This window comes from Perognathus longimembris, chromosome 19 (assembly GCF_023159225.1).
Source record: "Perognathus longimembris pacificus isolate PPM17 chromosome 19, ASM2315922v1, whole genome shotgun sequence".
Classification (NCBI taxonomy): domain Eukaryota; kingdom Metazoa; phylum Chordata; class Mammalia; order Rodentia; family Heteromyidae; genus Perognathus; species Perognathus longimembris.
The window spans coordinates 20,160,630-20,182,709 of NC_063179.1; the positions used below are offsets into that span (position 1 = coordinate 20,160,630).

Below are 22,080 nucleotides of genomic sequence, written 5' to 3' on the forward strand. Positions count from 1 at the left end.
CAGTAAGGTTCAACAGCCAAACTCAAACCCAGAGGCAGGACAAAAACAATTCTCCACTGACGGACCAGTGGGAACCGGCACAAAGCCAAGCCAAGGTAGCCACCTACAGGTGCAGATCTCCAGGTGCGCAAATCACAAAGAAATATTACAAATTTCATGAAAGGTCAAGCCAACTCATCAGTGCAAAAAGTAGTACGACTGAATAGGAGATGGAGAATAAAAAAACAACTAAGGCTAAGATAGCAGAAATGATGGAAAGCCTCAGGAATGAATTCAGAAAACAATTCCAGGAGTTTAGAATGGAAGTCTTGAAGGACCTTTAGGAAGTCAAGAAAGAAATAGAAGCAAAAATGGATACAGTGCACTCCTCTGTTAAAGAAGACCGTAACAACCTGAGAAGCGAAATGCATGAAAAAATAGATTTAAAATACAACTCTTTAAAGGAAGAAATTTCCACGATCAGAGCTAATCTGGCAACCACAAATAGCTCACTGACATCCATAAACTCCACACTTGAATCCACATCACAAAGAATTGATCATATTGAATCCCGAATCTCTCTTTTGGACGACGATGCAGCTGATAAGGACCAGAAAATCACCACACTCCAAGAAACGGTTAAACTCCAGGGCAAACTAATCCAGGAGTGAGTGGACAAAGACAAGAGATATAATCTGCGCATAATTGGAATAGATGAAGGAGCCGAATACCAGAACAGAGGGCTACAACATATTTTCAATACAGTTATTGCAGAAAACTTCTCCAGTCTCACAAGGGACTTCATCCAAGTAACAGAAGCCTATAGGGGGCTGGGAATATGGCCTAGTGGCAAGAGTGCTTGCCTCGTATACATGAGGCCCTGGGTTCGATTCCTCAGCACCACATATACAGAAAATGGCCAGAAGTGGCGCTGTGGCTCAAGTGGCAGAGTGCTAGCCTTGACCAAAAAAGAAGCCAGGGATAGTGCTCAGGCCCTGAGTTCATGGCCTAGGACTGGCCAAAAAAAAAAAAAAGAAGAAGAAGCCTATAGGACACCTGGCAGACCAGACCCTAGAAAATCCTCGCCCAGGCACATAATAATCAAGACTTCAGATCTCAAGAATAAAGAGCAAATTTTGAATGCAGCCAAAACGAAGAAAGAGCTATATTATAATGGAAAAAGGATCAGGATCACAGCTGACCTCTCCACACAAACCTACAACGCATGAAGAGCGTGAGCATGAAAGAACACAATCCAAGTCCTCCAGGCCAACAATTGCCAACCCAGAATTAGATATCCAGCAAAACTAGAATTCACAGTCGAGGGAAAAAACAGATCTTTCCATAGCAAAGAAGATCTAAAGGAGTATGTGAATAAAAAACCAGCCTTACAGCTAATTCTAAGAGGGGAACCCCACCCAACAGAAAACCTACAGGACCCCCAAACAGAAACAGAAAGAAACTACAATAGCCAGAGCCCAACAGAAAGAGCAGCTCAATAAAGAAAAGAAAAAAAGGAGAGGAAAAACAGCCTAACAGGAAAATGGAAGGGAAAAAAACCACACTTATCCATGATCTCTTTGAATATAAAACGTATAAACTCTCTGATAAAGAGGAGCAGACTGACAGAGTGGATCTGTAAACAAAAAGTTTCCAACTGTTGTCTTCAAGGGATCCATCTTACAGGAAGGGACAAAAACAGGCTCCAAATGAAAGGATGGAGCAAGATCTTCCAAGCAAACGCACTTACCAAAACGGCAGGAGTAGCCATCCTGATTTCAGACAAGCTGGACTTCTCATTAAAATCAACTCAAAAAGACAAAGAAGGGCAGTACATTTTAATAAAAGGAAAAACCCAGAATCAAGACATCACAGTGATAAATTTATACTCACCAAACAAAAGAGGCCCTACATATGTCAAGCAAATTCTCACAGAAGTACAGAGCAAGGTAGACCCAAACACAATCATAGTGGGAGACTTTAATACTCCACTCTCTCCAAGCGACAGATCCAACACCCAGAGGATTAGCAAAGGAGCTGAAGACCTAAGTAACACCATATCCAAAATGGATCTGATAGATCTGTAGAGAGTCTTTCACCCTACAGAAACCCAACACACATTCTTCTTAGCAGCCCATGGAACATACTCCAAAATAGATCATGTCATAGCCCACACAAAGAACCTCAGCAAATACAAAAGTACTGATGTCATCCCATGTATTATATCTGACCACAGTGGAATCAAGGTAACCCTCAATAACAAAGGATACCACAGAGGCTAAACAAATACTTGGAGGATAAACCTCTCACTGTTATCTAACACTTGGGCCACAGACCAAATTAAGGATGAAATTAACATATTCATAAGCCACAATGACAATGAAAATACATCACAAAGAAACCTATGGGATACGGCTAAGGCAGTACTGAGGGGCAAGATCATTGCCCTCAGCACTCACATTAAAAGAATAGAAGCAAAACAGGTGAATAACCTCACGATGAAACTAAAACATCTGGAGAAAAAAAAAATGATCGAATCTAAAATGACTAGGAGGAGAGAGATCACAAAGATTAAAGAAGAGATAAATCAGATTGAAAATAGAAAGACCATTCAACAAATAAATAAAACTAAAAGCTGGTTCTTTGAGAAAATAAATAAAATTGACAGACCCCTCACAAGACTTACAAAAAAAAGAAGAGATGAGACTCATATCCGTAAAATCAGGGGCTCCACCGGAAAAATTACAACAAATATTCATGATATTCAAACAATCATAAGGAACTATTGCCAGAACCTCTACTCACTAAAAAACAATAATTTTACAGAAACGGATCAATTCTTAGAGAAGTATAAACTGCTCAAACTGAATCAAGAAGAAGTAAATCAACTAAATAAACCAATAACTTACAGCGAGATACAGAGAGTAATCAAGAGTCTCCCAACAAAGAAAAGCCCAGGCCCAGATAGATTCACCAATGAATTCTATAAAACCTTTAGTGAGGAGCTAATACCAATACTCCTCAAACTCTTCCGTGAAATAGAAACAGAGGGAGAAATCCCAAACTTATTCTATGAAGCTAATATTATACTCATCCCCAAACCAGGCAAAGACCCAACAAAAAAGAGAACTACAGACCAATATCACTAATGAACACAGACGCAAAGCTCCTCAATAAAATATTAGCTAACATGATCCAGAAACTGATCAAGAAAATTATACATCATGATCAAGTAGGTTTCATCCCACAGACACAAGGATGGTTCAACACCCGTAAAGCAATTAATGTAATTCACCACAACAACAGAACTAAAATCAAGAATCACATTGTTATCTCAGTCGATGCCCAAAAAGCCTTTGACAAAATACAACATCCATACTTATTAAAAGCTCTGGAGAGAACAGGAATAGATGGAACATTCCTTAAAACAATAAAAGCCATATACAACAGACCAACTGCTAATATCATATTAAATGGGGAGAAACTAAAATCATTCCCCCTAAACTCAGGAACAAGACAAGAATGCCCACTCTCCCCACTTCTTTTCAACATAGTGCTGGAATCCCTAGCCATAGCAATAAGGCAAGAGGAGGACATCAAAGGGATCCACAACGGCAAAGAAAAAATCAAACTATCCCAATTCCCAGATGACATGATCTTATATCTGAAGGATCCAAAAAACTCAGTCTCCAAACTCCTACAACTAATAAACCATTTTGGCAAAGTAGCAGGATACAAAATCAATCCACAAAAGTCAGCAGCTTTTCTGTACACCAGCAATGTACAAGCAGAAAAGGAAATTATGGAAATAATACCATTTACAGTAGATAGAAAAAGAATAAATTACCTAGGCATCAACCTAACTAAAGACGTGAAGGACCTATTTAATGAGAACTATAAAAATCTAAAAAGGGAAATCAAAGAAGACACAAGGAGATGGAAAGACCTCCCATGCTCATGGGTAGGCAGAATCAATATAGTGAAAATGGCCATATTGCCCAAATTGTTATACAAATTCAATGCAATCCCCATCAAGATCCCAGCTACATTCTTCACTGAAATAGAGAAAGCAACCCATAAATTCATATGAAACAGCAAAAGACCTAGAATAGCCAAAGCAATTCTAGGCAAAAAAAGCAGTGCAGGAGGTGTCACAATACCAGACTTCAAGCTCTATTATAGAGCCATCATAACAAAAACAGCCTGCTATTGGTATAAAAACAGACCTGAAGACCAATGGAATAGAATTGAAGATCCAGAAACAAACCGCACTCTTACAGTCAGCTGACATTCGACAAAGGAGCTAAAGACATACAATGGAAAAAACAGAGCCTCTTCAACTACTGGTGCTGGAAAAACAGGGCAGCCATATGCAGAAAACTCAAAGTAGACCCTAGCCTATCACCATGCACCAAGATCAACTCAAAATGGATCAAGGACCTCAACATCAGACCTGAATCCTTGAAACTACTGAAGGACAGAGTAGGAAAGACGCTAGAACTTATAGGCACAGGAAGGAACTTCCTGAATAGAGTCCCAGGGGCACAACAGATAGGGGAGAGACTCGACAAATGGGACTACTACAAAATAAAAAGTTTCTGCACAGCTAAGGACATAGCCACCAAACTAGAAAGACAGCCAACCATATGGGAAAGGATCTTTACCAGCACAGCAACAGACAAAGCCCTAATATCCGTCATCTACAGAGAACTCAAAAAAACTAAGCCCCTCCAAGCCCAATAAACCAATTAGGAAATGGGCAAAGGAGCTAAAGAGAGACTTCACATGAGAAGAGATAAAAATGGCAAAGAAACATATGAGGAATTATTCAACATCCCTGGCAGTAAAGGAAATGCAAATAAAAACAACCCTGAGATACCACCTCACTCCAGTTAGAATGGCCTATACTCTGAACTCAGGCAACAACAAATGCTGGAGGGGGTGCGGGGAAAGTAGAACCCTTCTCCATTGTTGGTGGGAGTGCAAATTAGTACAACCACTTTGGAGAACAGTATCGAGGTTCCTCAAAAAGCTCAACATAGACCTACCCTATGATCCAGCCATACCACTCCTAGGCATCTATCCTGAACAACAGGTCTCAGGATATCAAAAAGACATCTGCACTTCCATGTTTATCACAGCATAATTCACAATAGCCAAAATATGGAAACAACCCAAATGCCTCTCTACAGATGAATGGATCCAAAAAATATGGTACCTATACAAATGGAATACTACGTAGCGATTAGAAATGGTGAAATATTGGTATTCGCAGGGAAATGGTCAGAACTTGAACAAATAATGTTGAGCAAGACAAGCTTAGAACACAGAAAACAAAGGGGCATGGTCTCCTTGATATATGACTGTTAAGGTGGGGGGAGGGGGAAACAGTAGAGACCAGGTCTGCGAAACCAAAAACTTCTTGTCAAATGGTATTTCCCACAGGTTTGGGTCACGACTCTACATTATGTAACTAAAACCAAACAACTACTCAACATATAAAGGCCAAAAATAGACCTCTCAGTGGATCACAATAGCTCAAAAGCTATGTATGTATGTTCATATAAGACAAGGACAAGCAAACTCTAGTGTTGATGTTACATTTAAAGTCCTAGGTGAATTTCCTTTGGCGTAGGCCACATGGCTACTGTATATGTTTTTGGTACTCTATGTAATGTATACATGTCTACCTGATCTAGGGAAGGGAAAGAAAAACAGGGTGTAAGATATCACAAGAAATGTACACACTGCCCTATTACATAACTGTACCCCTTTTGCACAACACCTTGTCAAAAAAATTTGTTTAATAAATAAAAAAAAATCTACAGGTCTGGGGATATGGCCTAGTGGCAAGAGCGCTTGCCTTGTATACTTGAAGCCCTGGGTTCGATTCCCCAGCACCACATATACAGAAAATGGCCAGAAGTGGCGCTGCGGCTCAAGTGGCAGAGTGCTAGCCTTGAGCAAAGAGAAGCCAGGGACAGTGCTCAGGCCCTGAGTCTAAGGCCCAGGACTGGCAAAAAAAAAAAAAAAAAAAAAAAATCTACAGCCAAATCATTACTTACCATTGTAAATATTTTGTAAATTGTCGTGTATATTTGTGAACAATGTTGAAAGAATTAACTTTTGAGGTACACTCTGAACTTGATGGAAGTTGATTCATATCAACTGCATGTTATAAATGAGTAAAAGGAAATGCCTTGTTAAAATTACAAACAATGTTTGTTGATATCAACTCCAAGGCAAATTGTTCTCTAAAGAAGTTTCTAAACTTGGTGGAATTGCCTTGGGTTAAACTGTCTCAGGAAGAAGTATCTTCTGAGTATTGGTTTTACCTCCATTACTTTTGAGTAACTGTATTACTTGCTGTCTAATCTGGGAGGCTTTTCAGAGTGAAAGAAAGCATTATTAAAATTACTCCCAAATAATAGACACACCCCTATATTTCTGAATGTAGTTTCCCTTTATCTTTGTCAGTTAAAAGATGGAGATGACCCCTCTGGAGCTTGAAATGCCACAAGAAGTCAGCCTGGAGGACACAATGTCACATTTGTGATTGAGGTCCATCAATGTGTTACAGCAACAAGAAAACAAGGATGAAAGTAGAATATACACAACTTGGTAACCATTGTTCTTTTAAGTTTTAAATTTCTTGATTACCTCCATAACATCTTCTAAATTCTCTTCAGCATCTGCTTTCTCTGTCATCAGTTTGGCTGCCTTAAAATAAGTCTTCATAAGCAGATAACCCCTTTTGGCTCCATTCCAGTACGACCGAGGAATTTCTACCAACCCATATCCCAACAACAGCACAAGAAGAAAAAGACCCCATGTATTGGCAGCAGCTATCCCAATTGTCTGGAGTTGGTTCCTAAGAAAGAGAAGACATAAGCAGATTGAAATGGTAAATACATCTTCATATAAAATCTAAACAATAAAACCTAACAAGTATTAAATGTTTTTCAAAAATTGCCTTAAAGGATGGTCAGGACTTTATATGAAAAAAAATTAGACTTTTATAATCTCAGGTATTTTTTTCAGTCACAGCAAATAATCTTTGTACTTGATGGGAAGCTAACGTCTAAAAAATGGACTTTCACAGTAGAAACACTGGTTCTACTAGTTAAAATTAGAATCTAAGATAATGCCTGACAAAATATGCATATATTCTCCAAAAAGTATTTGTGCTCATTTGATTATTAAATGTTAATGAATAAAAGCCTGAAATTTAAAAAAAATCAATTTGTGTTATGGTAGACCTACACAAATCTCAGAATGTAATAGGTATATCTCCATTATTCCATTCCTAAATTTTCAAATCTAGCTCTCCACAAGTACAAAACAGAGATCAGTTTACTGAAATATTTAAATCGAAATAATACTAAGGACAAATATTCCCATCTAAACAAAAGGAAAAATACACACAAGTTCCAATCAAATAGAAAACCAGATATTTGGTTTTTTTATTTCTGAAATTCTATCTAAAAATGTTATTTCTTTTAACACATAATTAGTCAAAGCATTAATCAATTACCTAACAGCTATGTTATAGATGTAATTATCCCATATATTCTTTGTAGTAATATAGATTATGTAAACATTCTCTTCATGGAATCCATAGAACATACAATTGGTTATGCTTCTCAATGAAATGTCTGTTAACATATGTGTGTGAATAGCAAAAGTACAAAGCCCCCTTAAACTTCAAGCCTGTGCCAAGGATATAAGCATTCTAAACTTTTCTTTCTGAGTTAACTCACTTATACTTCTAAAAATGTTGTTTCTATTTGAATAAACTATTACTTTAAAAAACAACAACACCTTTAATCCTAGTTACTCAGAGGGCTCAGAGGGCTGAGATCTGAGGATCACAGTTTGAAGCCAGCCAGGACAGGAAAGTCCGTGAGATTCTTATCTCCAATTAACCATCAGAAATTCCGAAGTAGCACTGTGGCTCAAAGTGCAAAAAACAAAACAAAACAAAAAAAAACACCTGTACAAACATACATTTTAAAAAACTACAATGTTTTAAAGAGAGTACTTTTCTTACCATTCTAAATGCAAACGTGGGTTTACAGCTACATATATTAAGAATGCTCCAAAAATCAGCAAATAGGTGCCATAGTAGATTGCATTCTCAATCAATGCAGTTTTTATCTTTCCTGTAATGGAAAATCCTCCAGATCTTGCATATGACTGCATAAAGGGTAATAGAATCCTAGTTGGACCGAAAATACATGATTAAAAAATTACATATCTGTATAATCTCAAAATACCAGAAGTACATGAATCTTAATTTTAATGTGTTTCTTATTAATAAATATTGCTATGAGAATTATATGTTAAAACTCAGTAAGGCATAATAGATGACTAAAATTTTTTAAAATATTATATTTTGAGAAACAGATGCCCTGATTCAGGAGGCAGCAAGGAACAATTCTGGAACAAAAATGGTTGCAATATAACAGTAGAAAATACAATATTGGGAGTGGCTTCAGATGAGTTTTTAAAATAGGTTTGTAGTCAGACTTCATGAGAGAATGAGCTAGAAATAGAGATTAATTCCAGAGCCAACATTGTGTATTAGTACTAAAACATCAGTAGATGAGGTCTAGAAAGGTTAAGTATGCCCATTGCAAGGGAGAGGTCTTAATATTAAATAAGAGGAAGAAAAACAAGAAGAGCCAGTGAAACTGACTAAGACTGAATAGTAAGGGGCAAAAAAGCAAACCAAGGAATGTATAGAGCAGAAACCAGAAGAAGGAAGGATTTGAAAGTGGTGAGACAGAAACAATAATCAAATGTTGTTGAGTTGAAGAAAATTAAGTATCTGTGTGTGTCAGATGGTAGAGAAAAATAGGGTAATGTGAATTGAATAGTAAGTAAATAATAATTAAGAGTCCAAAACATAGCTATTTTCATTTAAGAAGTTTGGCTAGCTAGTATAAATTATGATATACACATACATATATATATATATGTAAAATGGAATGTGTTACAGAAAAGTAAACACACTGATACATGATACAAAGCATAGATGGCCCTTGCAAAAATGTATGCAAAAAAGTCATATTATAGAACTTCATGTTTATCAAGTCCACAAACAGGAAAAAACTAACATATGGTCATGGAAATCAGTTACCAATGTGGGCGGGGAATGATTAGCAGGGAGCATGAAGAAGGAGGTATTGTCAATGTCCTCTATCATCTGAGTACTGGTACATGGTACATTCACTTTGGGAAAAAAAAAGTTAGACTAAACATGACTTGTATTTTTCTAAAGGAATTTATACTTCAATTGAAAAATGTAGTTGTGATGAGATCAATGAGGAAGAGGCTAGAAAGGGATTTGAGTTGGGAGATTTTTTTTGAGGGTTTTTCTATCTGTTTCTTTGATTTAAAAGATGTGAGAAATACTTGGTCAAAACTGGAATCTGGAAGTACTATAAGCAGGTGACATGAGCTTAAGGAAATGAGTCCATATTTGGGGAAGAGGAGTCTGTTGAACAAGAATGACTCTCGGGCTAGGAATATGGCCTAGTGGCAAGAGTGCTTGCCTCCTATACATGAAGCCCTGGGTTCAATTCCCCAGCACCACATATGTAGAAAACAGCCAGAAGTGGCACTATGGCTCAAGTGGCAGAGTGCTAGCCTTGAGCAAAAAGAAGCCAGGGACAGTGCTCAGGCCCTGAGTCCAAGGCCCAGGACTGGCCAAAAAAAAAAAAAAAAAAAAATGACTCTCCCACCTGTGGAGACTGGGTGAGCAGGTAGGCAGGTCTGTTGGTGAAAAGATAAAAGAACTCCCATGTGATGATTTCTATTTTCAATGTCAGGAGAAAGTAGCCATAGATGAGAATAAAAGTGGAATTTTAGAGGGAGTAAGAGAGCCACAAAGGGTATTGAAATAATTTATGTAAAGAATGGAGAGCAAGTGAAATAAAGAGGAACACTTTGGCAATATTGAAGAAATAATAAAGAAATAAAGGGTATAAACACGGATTTTGAAAGTGTTACTGGTGAATGAAACCATAGCTACGTATAGCTAAAAGCTATGCATAATTAAGGCTATACAAAGAGTGTCAGATAACAAGACGACCAAACATGAGGCTCTAAGGAAGAGCAATACTTAGAAAATTGACCATAGAAGATGAAGAAATTTTCCACAAAGGAAATTCAGAAGTTTGGAATAAGAAAATAGGGGAGGCGGTGTTGGTGTCCTAAGCAAAAGCAGTTTCATATAAAATTGAGACTAGAAAAAAACCAGGGTGGAAGTCAAAAGACAAGATAATAAGTGGAGGGGAACAGTGACAGGTAAAACTTTTTGTTTATTTTTTTAAAATTGTTTATCTGGTTTTCTTTTATGATGGTACTAGGGTTTGAACTCATGGCCTCCAACTTGCTAGGCAGGTGCTCTTCTACCTGAGTCATGTTTCCAGCCCTTTTACTCTCATTATTTTTGAACAAGATCTCATTTTTTGCTCAAATCTGGACCACAAGTCTCCTATTTTACACTTCCCATAGCACATCTAAGTTGTTTGTTGAGATGGGGATCTTGCAAACTTTTTTGCCCAGACTTGCCTAAAACCATCCTTCCCAATCTCAGCCTTCCATGCTAGCAGGTGCACACCACTATGCCCAGCTACTGATTGAGAACCAATCTTAGCCGCCCAAGGCTAAGATGATAGTATGAGTCATTGTGCTTGGCTCTCCTTTTTTTAAAAAAAGGTAGAGTTGGGCTGGGGATATGGCCTAGTGGCTAGAGTGCCTGCCTTATATACATGAGGCCCTGGGTTCAATTCCCCAGCACCACATATACAGAAAATGGCCAGAAGTGGTGCTGTGACTCAAGTGGTAGAGTGCTAGCCTTGAGCAAAAAGAAGCCAGGGACAGTGCTCAGGCCCTGAGTCCAAGCCCCAGGACTGGCCAAAAAAAAAAAAATTTCAAAACTAAAAATTAAAAAAGGTAGAGTTGAGCTAGCAGAAAGGGAAAACTCAAGTGACACAAAATTTCACAATATGAAGGTCTACTTTTAAAACACTTCTTTTAAAACTTTTATCCTTTACTGACACTTACCAAGTTAAAAATTGTGATGTCCAATATACTACCCTCCAGAAAATTGGCATGATTCCATCAGGGATATAACTCCATGGTTTGAAACATGGGTGTTGTCTGTTTAATAAAAATTTAAAGTCAATTATCAATTTCTTTATTAAATGAACTGTATAATTTATTTGTATTTGGTAAAGTTCATTTAATAATTACCAACACAAAATTTTACAGAAAATGTAACATTTAGAGCCAATCTATCAGACTACAAAATGCACACAAATGGAACAAAACACTTTGTTAAAAAATTTTTTAAAGGGCTGGGGATATAGCCTAGTGGCAAGAGTGCCTGCCTCGGATACACGAGGCCCTAGGTTCGATTCCCCAGCACCACATATACAGAAAACGGCCAGAAGCGGCGCTGTGGCTCAAGTGGCAGAGTGCTAGCCTTGAGCAAAAAGAAGCCAGGGACAGTGCTCAGGCCCTGAGTCCAAGGCCCAGGACTGGCCAAAAAAAAAAATTTTTTTTAAAGAAAAAAAAAAAGGATGAGCCAAGTGCCAGTGGCTCATACCTGTAACCCTAACTGCTCAGGAGGCTGAGATCTGAGGATCTAGATTCAAAGCCAGCCTGGGGAGAAAAGTCCATGAGACTCTAATCTCCAATAAACTACTGGGGAAAAGCCACAACTGGCCCTGTGGCTCTGTAGAGCACTAGCCTTGAACACAAAGAGGCTAAGGGACAACGCCCAGGCCCTGAGCTGAAGCCCCAGGACAGGCAGAAAAATTAAAAAAAAAAAAAAGAAGAAAAGGATACTATTTAAGTTTCCAAATTTCATTGTACTTTTAGATATTAAGTGAATAAAGGGGATAACGTTCAACTGATAATAAAAGTCTTCAAAAAGCAAAAGCATGGGGGCTGGGAATGTGACCTAGTGGTAGAGTGCTTGCCTAGCATGCATGAAGCCCTGGATTCCATTCCTCAGCACCATATATACAGAAAAATCCAAAAGTGGTGCTGTGGCTTAAGTGGTAGAGTGCTAGCCTTGAGCAAAAAGAAGCCAGGGACAGTGCTCAGTCCCTGAGTTCAAGCCCCAAGACTGGCAAAAATGTTTTTTAAAAAAAGTAAATGCATCATGATACCAAATTTCTTAAGACATACACTCATCCTATGTGTAGGGTTGGTTCTCTTTTTTCGTTATAACTTATGAGTAAGGGTTGGGTAGAGGATATTAGCTAATTAATTCCCAGTAACTAGAAAATTGGAATGCTAATTAAATCAGTTGGCATAACAGCTCCCATGAAGAACATTTATCCATACACAATTCTCTTTAAATTTTCTGTTAAGTTTCTGGCAATCCTTCCTCATAAGAGCTACCTAGATTCTGAGGATATATTCTTTAATCCAGGACTTCTAAACGTTGTAATTGCTGATGCATATCCATTTTACTGGTATTTTGCAAAAGAGTAACATCTACATCTTAAACTAACCATTATTCTAGTTAAAGGTTTTTTCCAAGCTACACAAAGAGCACAAATATTACCTAAAACATTGGCAAAGGCCTTATGTCAATATAGATTCATTTTTACTTAGAAATTTGATATAAATTCAATATAACCTTTTAACAATTGGAACTTTATTCATTCCAGATATAGAACTACAATGCTCTTAAATGATGTGCAATACAAAAGAATTAAGCCCTTTGGGTTTCATAACGACCTTGTAAATTAGGCATAGGAAAATTGCATGCTTATTTATTTATTTATGGTGCAGAAATGTGGGAATGTTCTCACTCCATTTTTAGACATGAGACAGAGGCTGAAAGGAAAAATAGGTGGAACTTAGTATGGGAAAGAACCACAGCAGAATATTCATTTTTTTAAATATAAATATGTGAAAGGGTCATATCATACATATCAACTAAAGCGTGGTAGGGACAATTCCAATGGTATAGCTCCTCTGAACAAATAGCTTACAGTTTAACAAAACGAATACCAGAAAGTTGGAATGTGCATTGTTGGTGATAGAGGACTGGGGTCAAGGGAAGAGGGAACGGAACGGACAAATGGAGGGAAGGGTGAGAGAATGAAGTCATAATATTCAATACGTATACATGAAAATGGAACCAAATGAATGGAAGGAATAGATGGGATTGGGAGTGACGGGAGGAAATGCTGAAAGGGTGACATTGATTACGGTACATTGTACTCACAAACTGACATACTGAATTAAAACCCCTTTGTACAACTACTTAAAGATAATAAAATAATAACAAATACATAAATACATTAGTCAATAGATTTCCCACTGCCACAATGAAAAGGCTTTGTGTACTAATAAATCTCTGAAGATTAAATGAGAATAGAATGTAACATGATAAAAAAAAAAGACTACTACTAGCAAGGGATCTAAGTGGGAGAGTCAACAGAGAATGAATACAACTTTTCTAAATATTGAACCTGGATGGTAAAACTTGACAAGTGTTTAACAAATTTCCTTCTACAACATTTACATAAAAAGGAAAGGAAAAAGAAATACCTTGTAGCTGGTGTGACAGTTGCATAGGACCCTGTAACATTGCTACTCTCAGGAGGGCTTGAGTTTGCAGCAGCATGCCGGCACCGGTTGTATATTGTCTGGAGCAATAGATAAATGGTTAAAAAATGATCACTAAAAAGTTACCAACATCACTTGGGCCATACTTCCACTTCTGGCTTTTTTTGCTGCTTAACTGGAGGTGAAAGTCTCTTGGGAGGTAAGAATCTCTTGGATTGATCTGCCTAGGCTGGCCTCAAAATGGGATTCTCGGATCTAAGCCTGAGGTAGGCATGAGCCATCAGTGCCCAGCTCAAACGTTTGTCTTTTTTTGTTTGTTTGTGTGTGTGTGTGTGTGTGTGTGTGTGTGTGTGTGTGTGTGTGTGTGTGTAGGTCCTGTTGTGTATGTGTTGGTACTAGGGCTTGAATTCAGCCTTGTGTGTTCACTTGGCTTTTTATTTCTCTCAAGGCTGGTGCTCTACCACTTGAGCTTCTACCACTTCTGCTTCTGAGACTTTTCATCGTACACCCTTTGTATGCATCGAAATCTTTTTTTAAAAATGAAATTTAAAAATATGACAGGCAAACATTTTTAATAAAGCCCAGGACAACTGGAGCTCTGTTCTACCTATAGCTGAGAGACAGTAGCAGGTAGCAGCTGGCCTGGTTAAATGGGAACTGTTTACAAAGCTGGGAAAGAGTATGGAAGAAGCTCAGGGTTGTGCAGCAGCCTAAGGTCACAACAACACTAAGATTACTTATTGGAGTCTAGGAGAGAAGTTGTGACCTCTCTTCCAGGGTCCTAGCCCAGCCTGGGTGACCTCTCAGAGAGGGCAACTGGGGTATGAATACAGCCTTCCTTTCCTCCCTCCATCTGATATCTCTCTGGATGGACTGCCCATTGACTAAAAATGAAAGGAAGCCAGCGGTTAGTGCTTGTCCATGTAGCCAGGAGCCAGCTTTCTTGGGTGTGCAGCCAGCTTCACTGTCAAGTGTCTTAAGCATGGTGATCTATCACAGGAGGATAACAATCACACATATCTGAGAAGGGTAGTATGAGAACAAAACTCCAATCCAGAGTGCTTAGAACAGCACTGATGATAAACATCATCCATCCTTCTACCAAGGCCGGATCCCTACGAGAGAGACAGCATGAGGAAGCCAGAAATGGGGGTCAGGTCAGGCTGGCCATGGGAATAATATCATTATTAACTAACCTATTTATTGAGGATCTCTAAATGTCAGGACTGAGCTTTCCCCTGGCCCATACTCTGTGGAATTTTCCTAGTCTTAAAGAGGAGGGGCCTAACGGGGAGGGGCAGGGGGTCTGCTCCTTGCCCGAGGTCACACAGCAAACAGCCCAGCCCAGCCAACAATCCTATTAGCTTCCCAACTGCTGAGTGTCCTCTTTTAGGAAATTGGAGCCCATGATTAGTCTTTATAAAGTACAATGCAAAAAAATGAGTATTTCCTTTATTTTGTAGAATTATGTCTGAGCTTATCAAATATCTAAGAAAAAAAAGTTACCAACACTTAAAGAGATAACTGGAGTTTACAAATTTGTCTGCCTATATCTCCCTGACTATGTTGTTTAATAATCAAATCCCCCCCCAAAAAAATCTTTAACTTTTAAATAAAAGAAAAACAGTACATAATTTAACTGTGCTTAAAAAATAATATATCTCAAGCTAGATACTGGTGACTCGTCTTTAATCCTAGCGACTCTGGAGGCTAAAATCTGAGGATCACAGTTCAAAGCCACACTGAGCAGGAAAGTCCAAGAAATTCTTATCTCCAATTAGCTAATCACCAAAAAGCTGGAAGTAATTTTTAAAAAGCTGTGGCTTAAGTAAGCAGTAGAGCACTAGCACTGAGCATAACAGCTAAGAGACAGTGCCTAAGCCCTGGTTCTAGACCCAGAACTGGCACATATAATAAATAATTATATGTGTGTGTGGATATATATATTATCAAACAAACTGTGTGTTACAATTGCTCTTTAAATTGTGAAAGTCAATTTCACATCTTACCGTACTAACATCCAACGGCAAGATGAAGACAATAAGAAAGCAGAGATACCAAGCAAGCAGTGTTCCGATAATTACAAGTCTATGTTGTTTCTTAAAGTCTCCATATCGATGAAGTAGGAATAATGCCAGAAAAAAAACAAAAACAATCTCAAGTCCCAATGCTGCACCACTCATTATTGAATGTTCACTCTGTCTGACCCAGGTTATTCATGTAGAGTCTGGACCATCTCTGTTCACTGAAAAAGAAAAATGTACCATCAATACAGGAAATGTGGAAATATTCCAAATACTTATTAGTTATTAATAAATTTCTTGGAAAACTGACATATAACTTCATATTGGATTCCAAATTAGATGAGAAGGGTAACTTTTAATGTCAGGACATTATATCCATTTTTTAAAATTTCTCACCACTATATTTTCAGAAAATAAAAGCTATTTTTTACAAAGGTCATAACAATTCTTAAAGTACTACAATTTATAGTTCATAATATCAAATGTGAACAGTTTTAGCACATTTGGTCTTGGTTTCCTAATCCTAACCGAACATTTCACACTAATAATGCTATTCTACCAGATTAGATATTTATACTAACTTAGGAAATTAAATAATTAATTAAAATGTTTTCTAGGTCATCTATAGCCCACAATTAAAGATTTTCTGAGAGGAAGAGTCAGAAAAATGGAACCATTTTAAAGTAACCTTTTCTTTGTTTGAAACATATACATGTTAGTTTTATTTAACAAATCAACTTTAATGATTTAAATTTAGCTACTTTGCTTTTAATAAGATATACTCATCTCTTTCCACTTATCTACATAATCTTATTTGCTTTAAATCAAGTTACTTTATAGGCAAATACACAAACTGTGTGTGTGTGTGTGTGTGTGTATGTGTGTGTCTGTCTCTTTTTGTTGCTGCTGTTTTTGACACAAGGTCTTATTTTATAGCCCAGGCTTGCCTTTATCTACTAGGTACTCAGAATACAAGGATATGCCATAATGTCCAGCTTGAAAATACTTTCAAGTATAAATGTTAGTGACACAGATATCAACAGGTGATTTATTTGGTATCTCTCTACTCCTACATAACATAATTTACTTTTACTAGGGTAGATCAATATATAATTTTAACTATGTAAATAACAATATCTTAACTTTGAAAATCAAAATATTAATGGAACCAAACAAGGCATCATCAATAAAATACCTCTAATCTACAAACATCAGCAGCCCAAACTGTTTATAAAAAAAGAATTACAGTTTGAGTACATTAATAAGCTAAAATTAAATATATGTAAGAAATACTCCTTTATTAAATATCACAAAATATTCCCCAAACTATTCTTCTCACTATTTCTTTATACTGTTGAAGAGACTCCTTCAATTTCTCTGCATATGTCAACTATCCATATTTTCATGTTTCTTAATCATCTAATATTGAGCCTCTCTCATCATTCTGAAACTTCATCCTCTTATCCTACTGCTTACGTTCAATACATTTATTCACTTGATACAATGCATATTGTATTCCAGTTACTCTCTTCCACTACCACTGTGTTCCGTGAAAGAACAGGCTTAACCCTTTTATTCACTATAATATCCTAAATTTCTATTGCAGTGTCTGGCTCATGCTATGTATCAAAAATATCTATTGAGGGCTGGGGATATAGCCTAGTGGCAAGAGTGCCTGCCTCGGATACACGAGGCCCTAGGTTCGATTCCCCAGCACCACATATACAGAAAACGGCCAGAAGCGGCGCTGTGGCTCAAGTGGCAGAGTGCTAGCCTTGAGTGGGAAGAAGCCAGGGACAGTGCTCAGGCCCTGAGTCCAAGGCCCAGGACTGGCCAAAAAAAAAAAAAAAAATTATATATATATATATATATTGAAAGAATAAATGAATAAAAATCCATTACTATATGCCCTAATGTTTACACTCTCTATTACTTCTTGATTCAAAGCAACAGAAAATTCTCATTATGGTAAACTCATTTTACATATATTTATTACAACTCAAAGGGCTTACTTAATTCCTCTGCAAATTATCAAAAATTTTAAATTACACATTCAATGAAAAGACATATACCACAACCATAAGAGTCCTTCCTCCTCCTCCTCCTCCTCCTCATGGTTATTCTGGCATTATTAGGGTTTGAACTTAAGCCTTGGCATTTGCTAGCCAGGTACCCTACCACTTCAGCCATGTCCTCGCTCCTTATTTTTGCACTTTTAGTTATTTTTGTAATTGTGTCTCACATTTACATTCCATATAGCCTGGCCTGTGACCTTCCTATTTATGGTTTCCCTGTAGCTGGGATGTCAGGCAAGGTGACAGCATGCCCAGCATTGTACTGCCTGACATGGGGTCTTCCAATTAAAAAAATTCTTTTTTGCTTATGCTGGCCCGGAATCTCCATCTCCTATCAGCAAGGATTACAGAGCCACAGTAATTGGCCACAGATCTTATCTTTAAGAAAAGCATAGACTAAGATGTTAGTTGAGAATTCAAGGTGGAATGTGCTAAAGAAAACTACTTCCAGCTTAAAAAAAAAAAAATCAAGCCTGGGCGCTGGTAATCCCGCCTGTAATCCTAGCTACTCAGGAGGATGCGATCTGAGGATCACAAGCAGTTCAACACCAGCTGGGGGCAGGAAAGTCTATGAGACTCTTATTTCCAATGAACACCAGAAAACCACAAGTGGCACCGTGGCTCAAGTCGTAGGTCTCAAAGACCTCAGGGACATCATCCAAGCCCAGGGTACAAACTCCAGGACCAAAAAACAAACAAAAACCCTTTCAGTGTAAGTCTCACATTCTCAGAAGAGCCTCTTTGTAGTTTGACTTACTGACTCAGTTATTTATTTACCTGAAACTTTCCAGTGCAATGGGTAAGATAATAATAGAAAAGAGTAAATGTTAGCAAGTACCAAAAAACTACTAAAGTATGGCAGAGCAAATTAATGGCATATTATTAACGTATTCAAAATGTTTGTTAAAATTATTTATGACATTAGAAATTTTCCCATTACTATATAAACCAAAAAGACTAGATAAACATATCCTATGCAATATGCATTAAAAAGGGTACAATAATTATGTGAAAATGTTAAATAATAGGTTGTAAGACAATGGGCATAAACAATAAAATCACATTTTTGTTTTACTATGCTTCGCAGTTTCTCAGCCATAATCACAGTACTTACAACGTTGTAGATGAGTAAGTAGAATCACAGATCCTTTCTTATACTAATAAAGAGATCATCTTGTTACAGCTCTTCTTTTATTCATTGTACTAGTCACCCTTCACTGCTGTAACAAGGTACCATTAACAACTTAGTGACTTATAACCACAACTATTTATTATTTTATAGCTTCTGTGGGTTACAAGTCCCAGTACAGCATGGCTCAACTGAGTTCTCTGTTCAGGGTCTCAAGGTGTTACGTGTGTTTAAATTCCTTTGTGGAGAAGAATCTAAGTTCACTCAGTCTCAGTCTATTGGTAAATTTTCATCCTTTGTGGTTATAAGACCATGATTCCTGTTTCCTTCTGAGCTGTCTGTTGACTGGTGTGTGTCCTCCATTTAAAAGGCCTCAAGTCTTTGCATGTGGCTCTGTATATCTTTTTTTAAAAGCATACTATGGGTACAGTTGGGATAAATGGGGGGGGGGGGGAGAAGAATAATAGAAGGAATGACATTGACCAAGATGCATTATACTCATATATTAACATGTTGAAATAAAACCCTTTTGTACAAGTACTTAAAATACAAAAATAAAAAACATATACATTATTTTATATGTAAGTACATAATCTACATTGAAACTGTTATTTTTATCAAGTTAATTAACATGCATCTATCTTCTCACAGTTACTTGTCTTCTCTCTTTCTCTCTCTCTGTTTTCTTTTCTTTAGTGTGGGAGTTAAGTGAGGTGGTCCTGTATATCACTGATGGAGCAATAGCTGCCAAGTTTTTCTTTCTTTCTTTCTTTTTTTTTTTTTTTTTTTTTTGTTGGCCAGTCCTGGGGCTTGGACTCAGGGCCTGAGCACTGTCCCAGGCTTCTTTTTGCTCAAGGCTAGCACTCTGCCACCTGAGCCACAGCGCCACTTCTGGCCATTTTCTGTATATGTGGTGCTGGGGAATTGAACCCAGGGCCTCATGTATAGGAGGCAAGCACTCTTGCCACTAGGCCATATCCCCAGCCCGCTGGCAAGTTTTTCTGATACTTATGTTTTTCTGGTACTCTTTATACTCTCCACTTGAAGAAAGCTTTGCATTTTAGGATTCATTGGATATAATAGGTGCATCTGGATAATATAATTATATTACTGGTTTTAGCAATTAAGATAGACATATTGTGTGTCTATTCTTTTTGAATGTATGTTTTCTGGGAACTCCTAGCTAAACCCAAGGCTGAACGAAGTTATTTCATATCTTTACATTTAGATCGTCCCAACCTATAACATCTACATCTGAAGTAGTGTATTTCAATTCCTTTGTAATAAAAATCATATCCATTCAAAAAAGGCAACTGCTTTCTCCAAATAACACAAAGGTGACTTTACACATTCCCTCTTGTCACTGGTTTTGATTTTGGTACCATGTATCTTTTATATACATTTATCTGATTTGAGGAAGGGATGAGGAATAACAAAATGGTGAGACAACGCACAAAAGGATGGATACAGGTATACTCACAAGACACTATGTTGGAAATGAACTTTACAACTTGGGAGTGGGGAGCCAGAAGAGAGGGAAAGTGGGAGGAAAATGAGAGAAGGGGTAACAATATTCAACAAGAAATGTACCTTACTTATGTAACTGTAACCCCTCTGTACAACACCATACAATAAAATTAAATTAAAAAATATCTAGAGGCTTCACTAGTAACATGAGTTTAATTAAGTAGGAACACTGAGACTAGTATTCTGCATCATTTTGATTAAAATCAATTTGCAAAAACATCATTTCTTTACACCAATCTCATCAAGCTAAGTCTTCATGAATTCCTTCCCGTCAAAAGTAATTACTTTTCAAGCCAAGGACCAAAGAAACACAAGAATCTCTCACAGAACAAACCGAATATTCTAGAATGTTTGTGACTAAGCTGGCCTGTCTACTTCTGAACTGTGTAAATAAATCCTCTTCATGTTTTTAAAAATTGGGCTTGGTATTCATCCTCCTTTCCTTTCCATTGTGGCCTGGGGTCACAGACCTAGTAGCGTGCACAGTAGATTTCGCGTGGCATTCTAACTGCCCCAACCTCGCCTAGTCCTAGACAGGCCGAATCCCCCGCTTCTGGGTGGCGACGCTGAAGTATGCAGTGACCAGCTTTCCAGGTGGCCTCTGGCTCTGCACCAGTAAGGAGCTTCGCAAGCATACCGTCATCTTATTTATGCCCTTCGCAGCATCTGTGAGATCTGTCAAGGCTGCCAGGGGACGCGCAGCTTTTTCGCCAACCGTGGGAAGCACTGTGGTCTCCGGCTCCCCTAAAACTAAACCATCGCCTCGCTTCCAATTCGCTTTCGTCTACAAAAGGCTTTCACGCGCACTATCAGGCTTGATCCTCGTCGGGAGCGTCTGGGATCTGCGCCGTTGGTGGTGCTCAACACCCAGCCTGAGGCCGCCACCCCCTCACCCAGGTGAAGGGAGAAGGGATTGGCAGGTGTCACTCTTAGGGCTCTCGGCCTCTCACTTGGGCGAGGGGCCAAGCTGCTACCTCCATTAGGTCAGGGATGCGGGCCCCGAGGTGACAGCTGCTCGGGGTCTCTGGGGTCACCGACTCTCGCTCCAGACCCCGGACCCCGGACCCCAACCCACCCCACGCGCTCCCCCTCACCCTCACCGTCCGATCTCGCCAGACAGCGTCTGGAAGGGACTGGGAAACCGCGTCCGCCGCAGCTGGCCAGGGTTAGAGACCCACGCCCTGAGGCGTTCGCGGTGACAGTCAACCCAAGGCCTACAGGTTCCAGAGAGACGAGAACCCCTCCGCAGTCAAGCGGCTGACATTTCCCCAGTCAGCCGGAGCTCCGCCCACTTCCGCTTCCCCGCCTTCCCGCTGGCGCGGTCCGGCCCGGCGCCTCGGAGCTCCGCCCACTTCCGCTTCCCCCCCCCCCCCCCCGTCCCCCAGCGCTGGCAGGTCGCGGGGTTTTGTGGGTATCTGGTAGGCGGGCCAAACGGAAGTCGCAGTGAGCCCGTGGGCCTGGAAGGCGGGCCAGGAACTACAATTCCCTGCAGGCTGAGCGCCGGCAGTAGGCGGCGGTCGTGCGAGTGAGCGGGCAGAAGAGAGCTGCGCGCGCGGGGAGGATGGAACGTTACTAGAATTCTCGGTTCAGGCTGCCGCGGCCGGGGCCGCTTGCTGGGGGCTGCCACGCGAGTTTAGCGGGAATTGGGAAGACGGGCCGCTCTGCCACTAATGAACGAGTTTAAAACTCTCGAACCAGAGGACGCCATGCACCGGTAAGCCGTTTGTAAAAAGGAGCCGAGTATGAA

At 39.0% G+C, this 22,080-nt stretch overlaps 2 protein-coding genes across 5 annotated transcripts in view; one reads left to right on the forward strand and one right to left on the reverse strand.

The window, feature by feature from the left end:
• Lmbrd2 (LMBR1 domain containing 2) overlaps nucleotides 1-21,625 on the reverse strand; it is a 44,052-nt gene extending 22,427 nt beyond the window's left edge. The window contains exons 1-6 of one of the 2 annotated variants that reach the window (XM_048368502.1): nucleotides 21,434-21,625; nucleotides 15,588-15,823; nucleotides 13,561-13,658; nucleotides 11,053-11,148; nucleotides 8,030-8,197; nucleotides 6,640-6,850 (exon numbers count right to left, since the gene is read on the reverse strand). In XM_048368502.1, coding sequence (XP_048224459.1) covers nucleotides 6,640-6,850; nucleotides 8,030-8,197; nucleotides 11,053-11,148; nucleotides 13,561-13,658; nucleotides 15,588-15,761 — 747 coding nt within the window. In that variant the 5' untranslated portion in view covers nucleotides 15,762-15,823; nucleotides 21,434-21,625. The remainder of the gene's footprint in view (nucleotides 1-6,639; nucleotides 6,851-8,029; nucleotides 8,198-11,052; nucleotides 11,149-13,560; nucleotides 13,659-15,587; nucleotides 15,824-21,433) is intronic. The other variant, XM_048368503.1, reaches the window with a different exon arrangement.
• Nucleotides 21,626-21,829: 204 nt separating this feature from the next.
• Nucleotides 21,830-22,080, forward strand: part of Skp2 (S-phase kinase associated protein 2) — a 46,959-nt gene continuing 46,708 nt past the window's right edge. For all 3 annotated transcript variants that reach the window (XR_007214125.1, XM_048368381.1, XM_048368380.1), the window contains exon 1: nucleotides 21,830-22,047. Coding sequence is in view for 1 of the 3 variants with exons in the window: in XM_048368380.1 (XP_048224337.1) it covers nucleotides 22,004-22,047 (44 nt within the window). In the remaining 2 variants the exon portion in view is untranslated. The remainder of the gene's footprint in view (nucleotides 22,048-22,080) is intronic.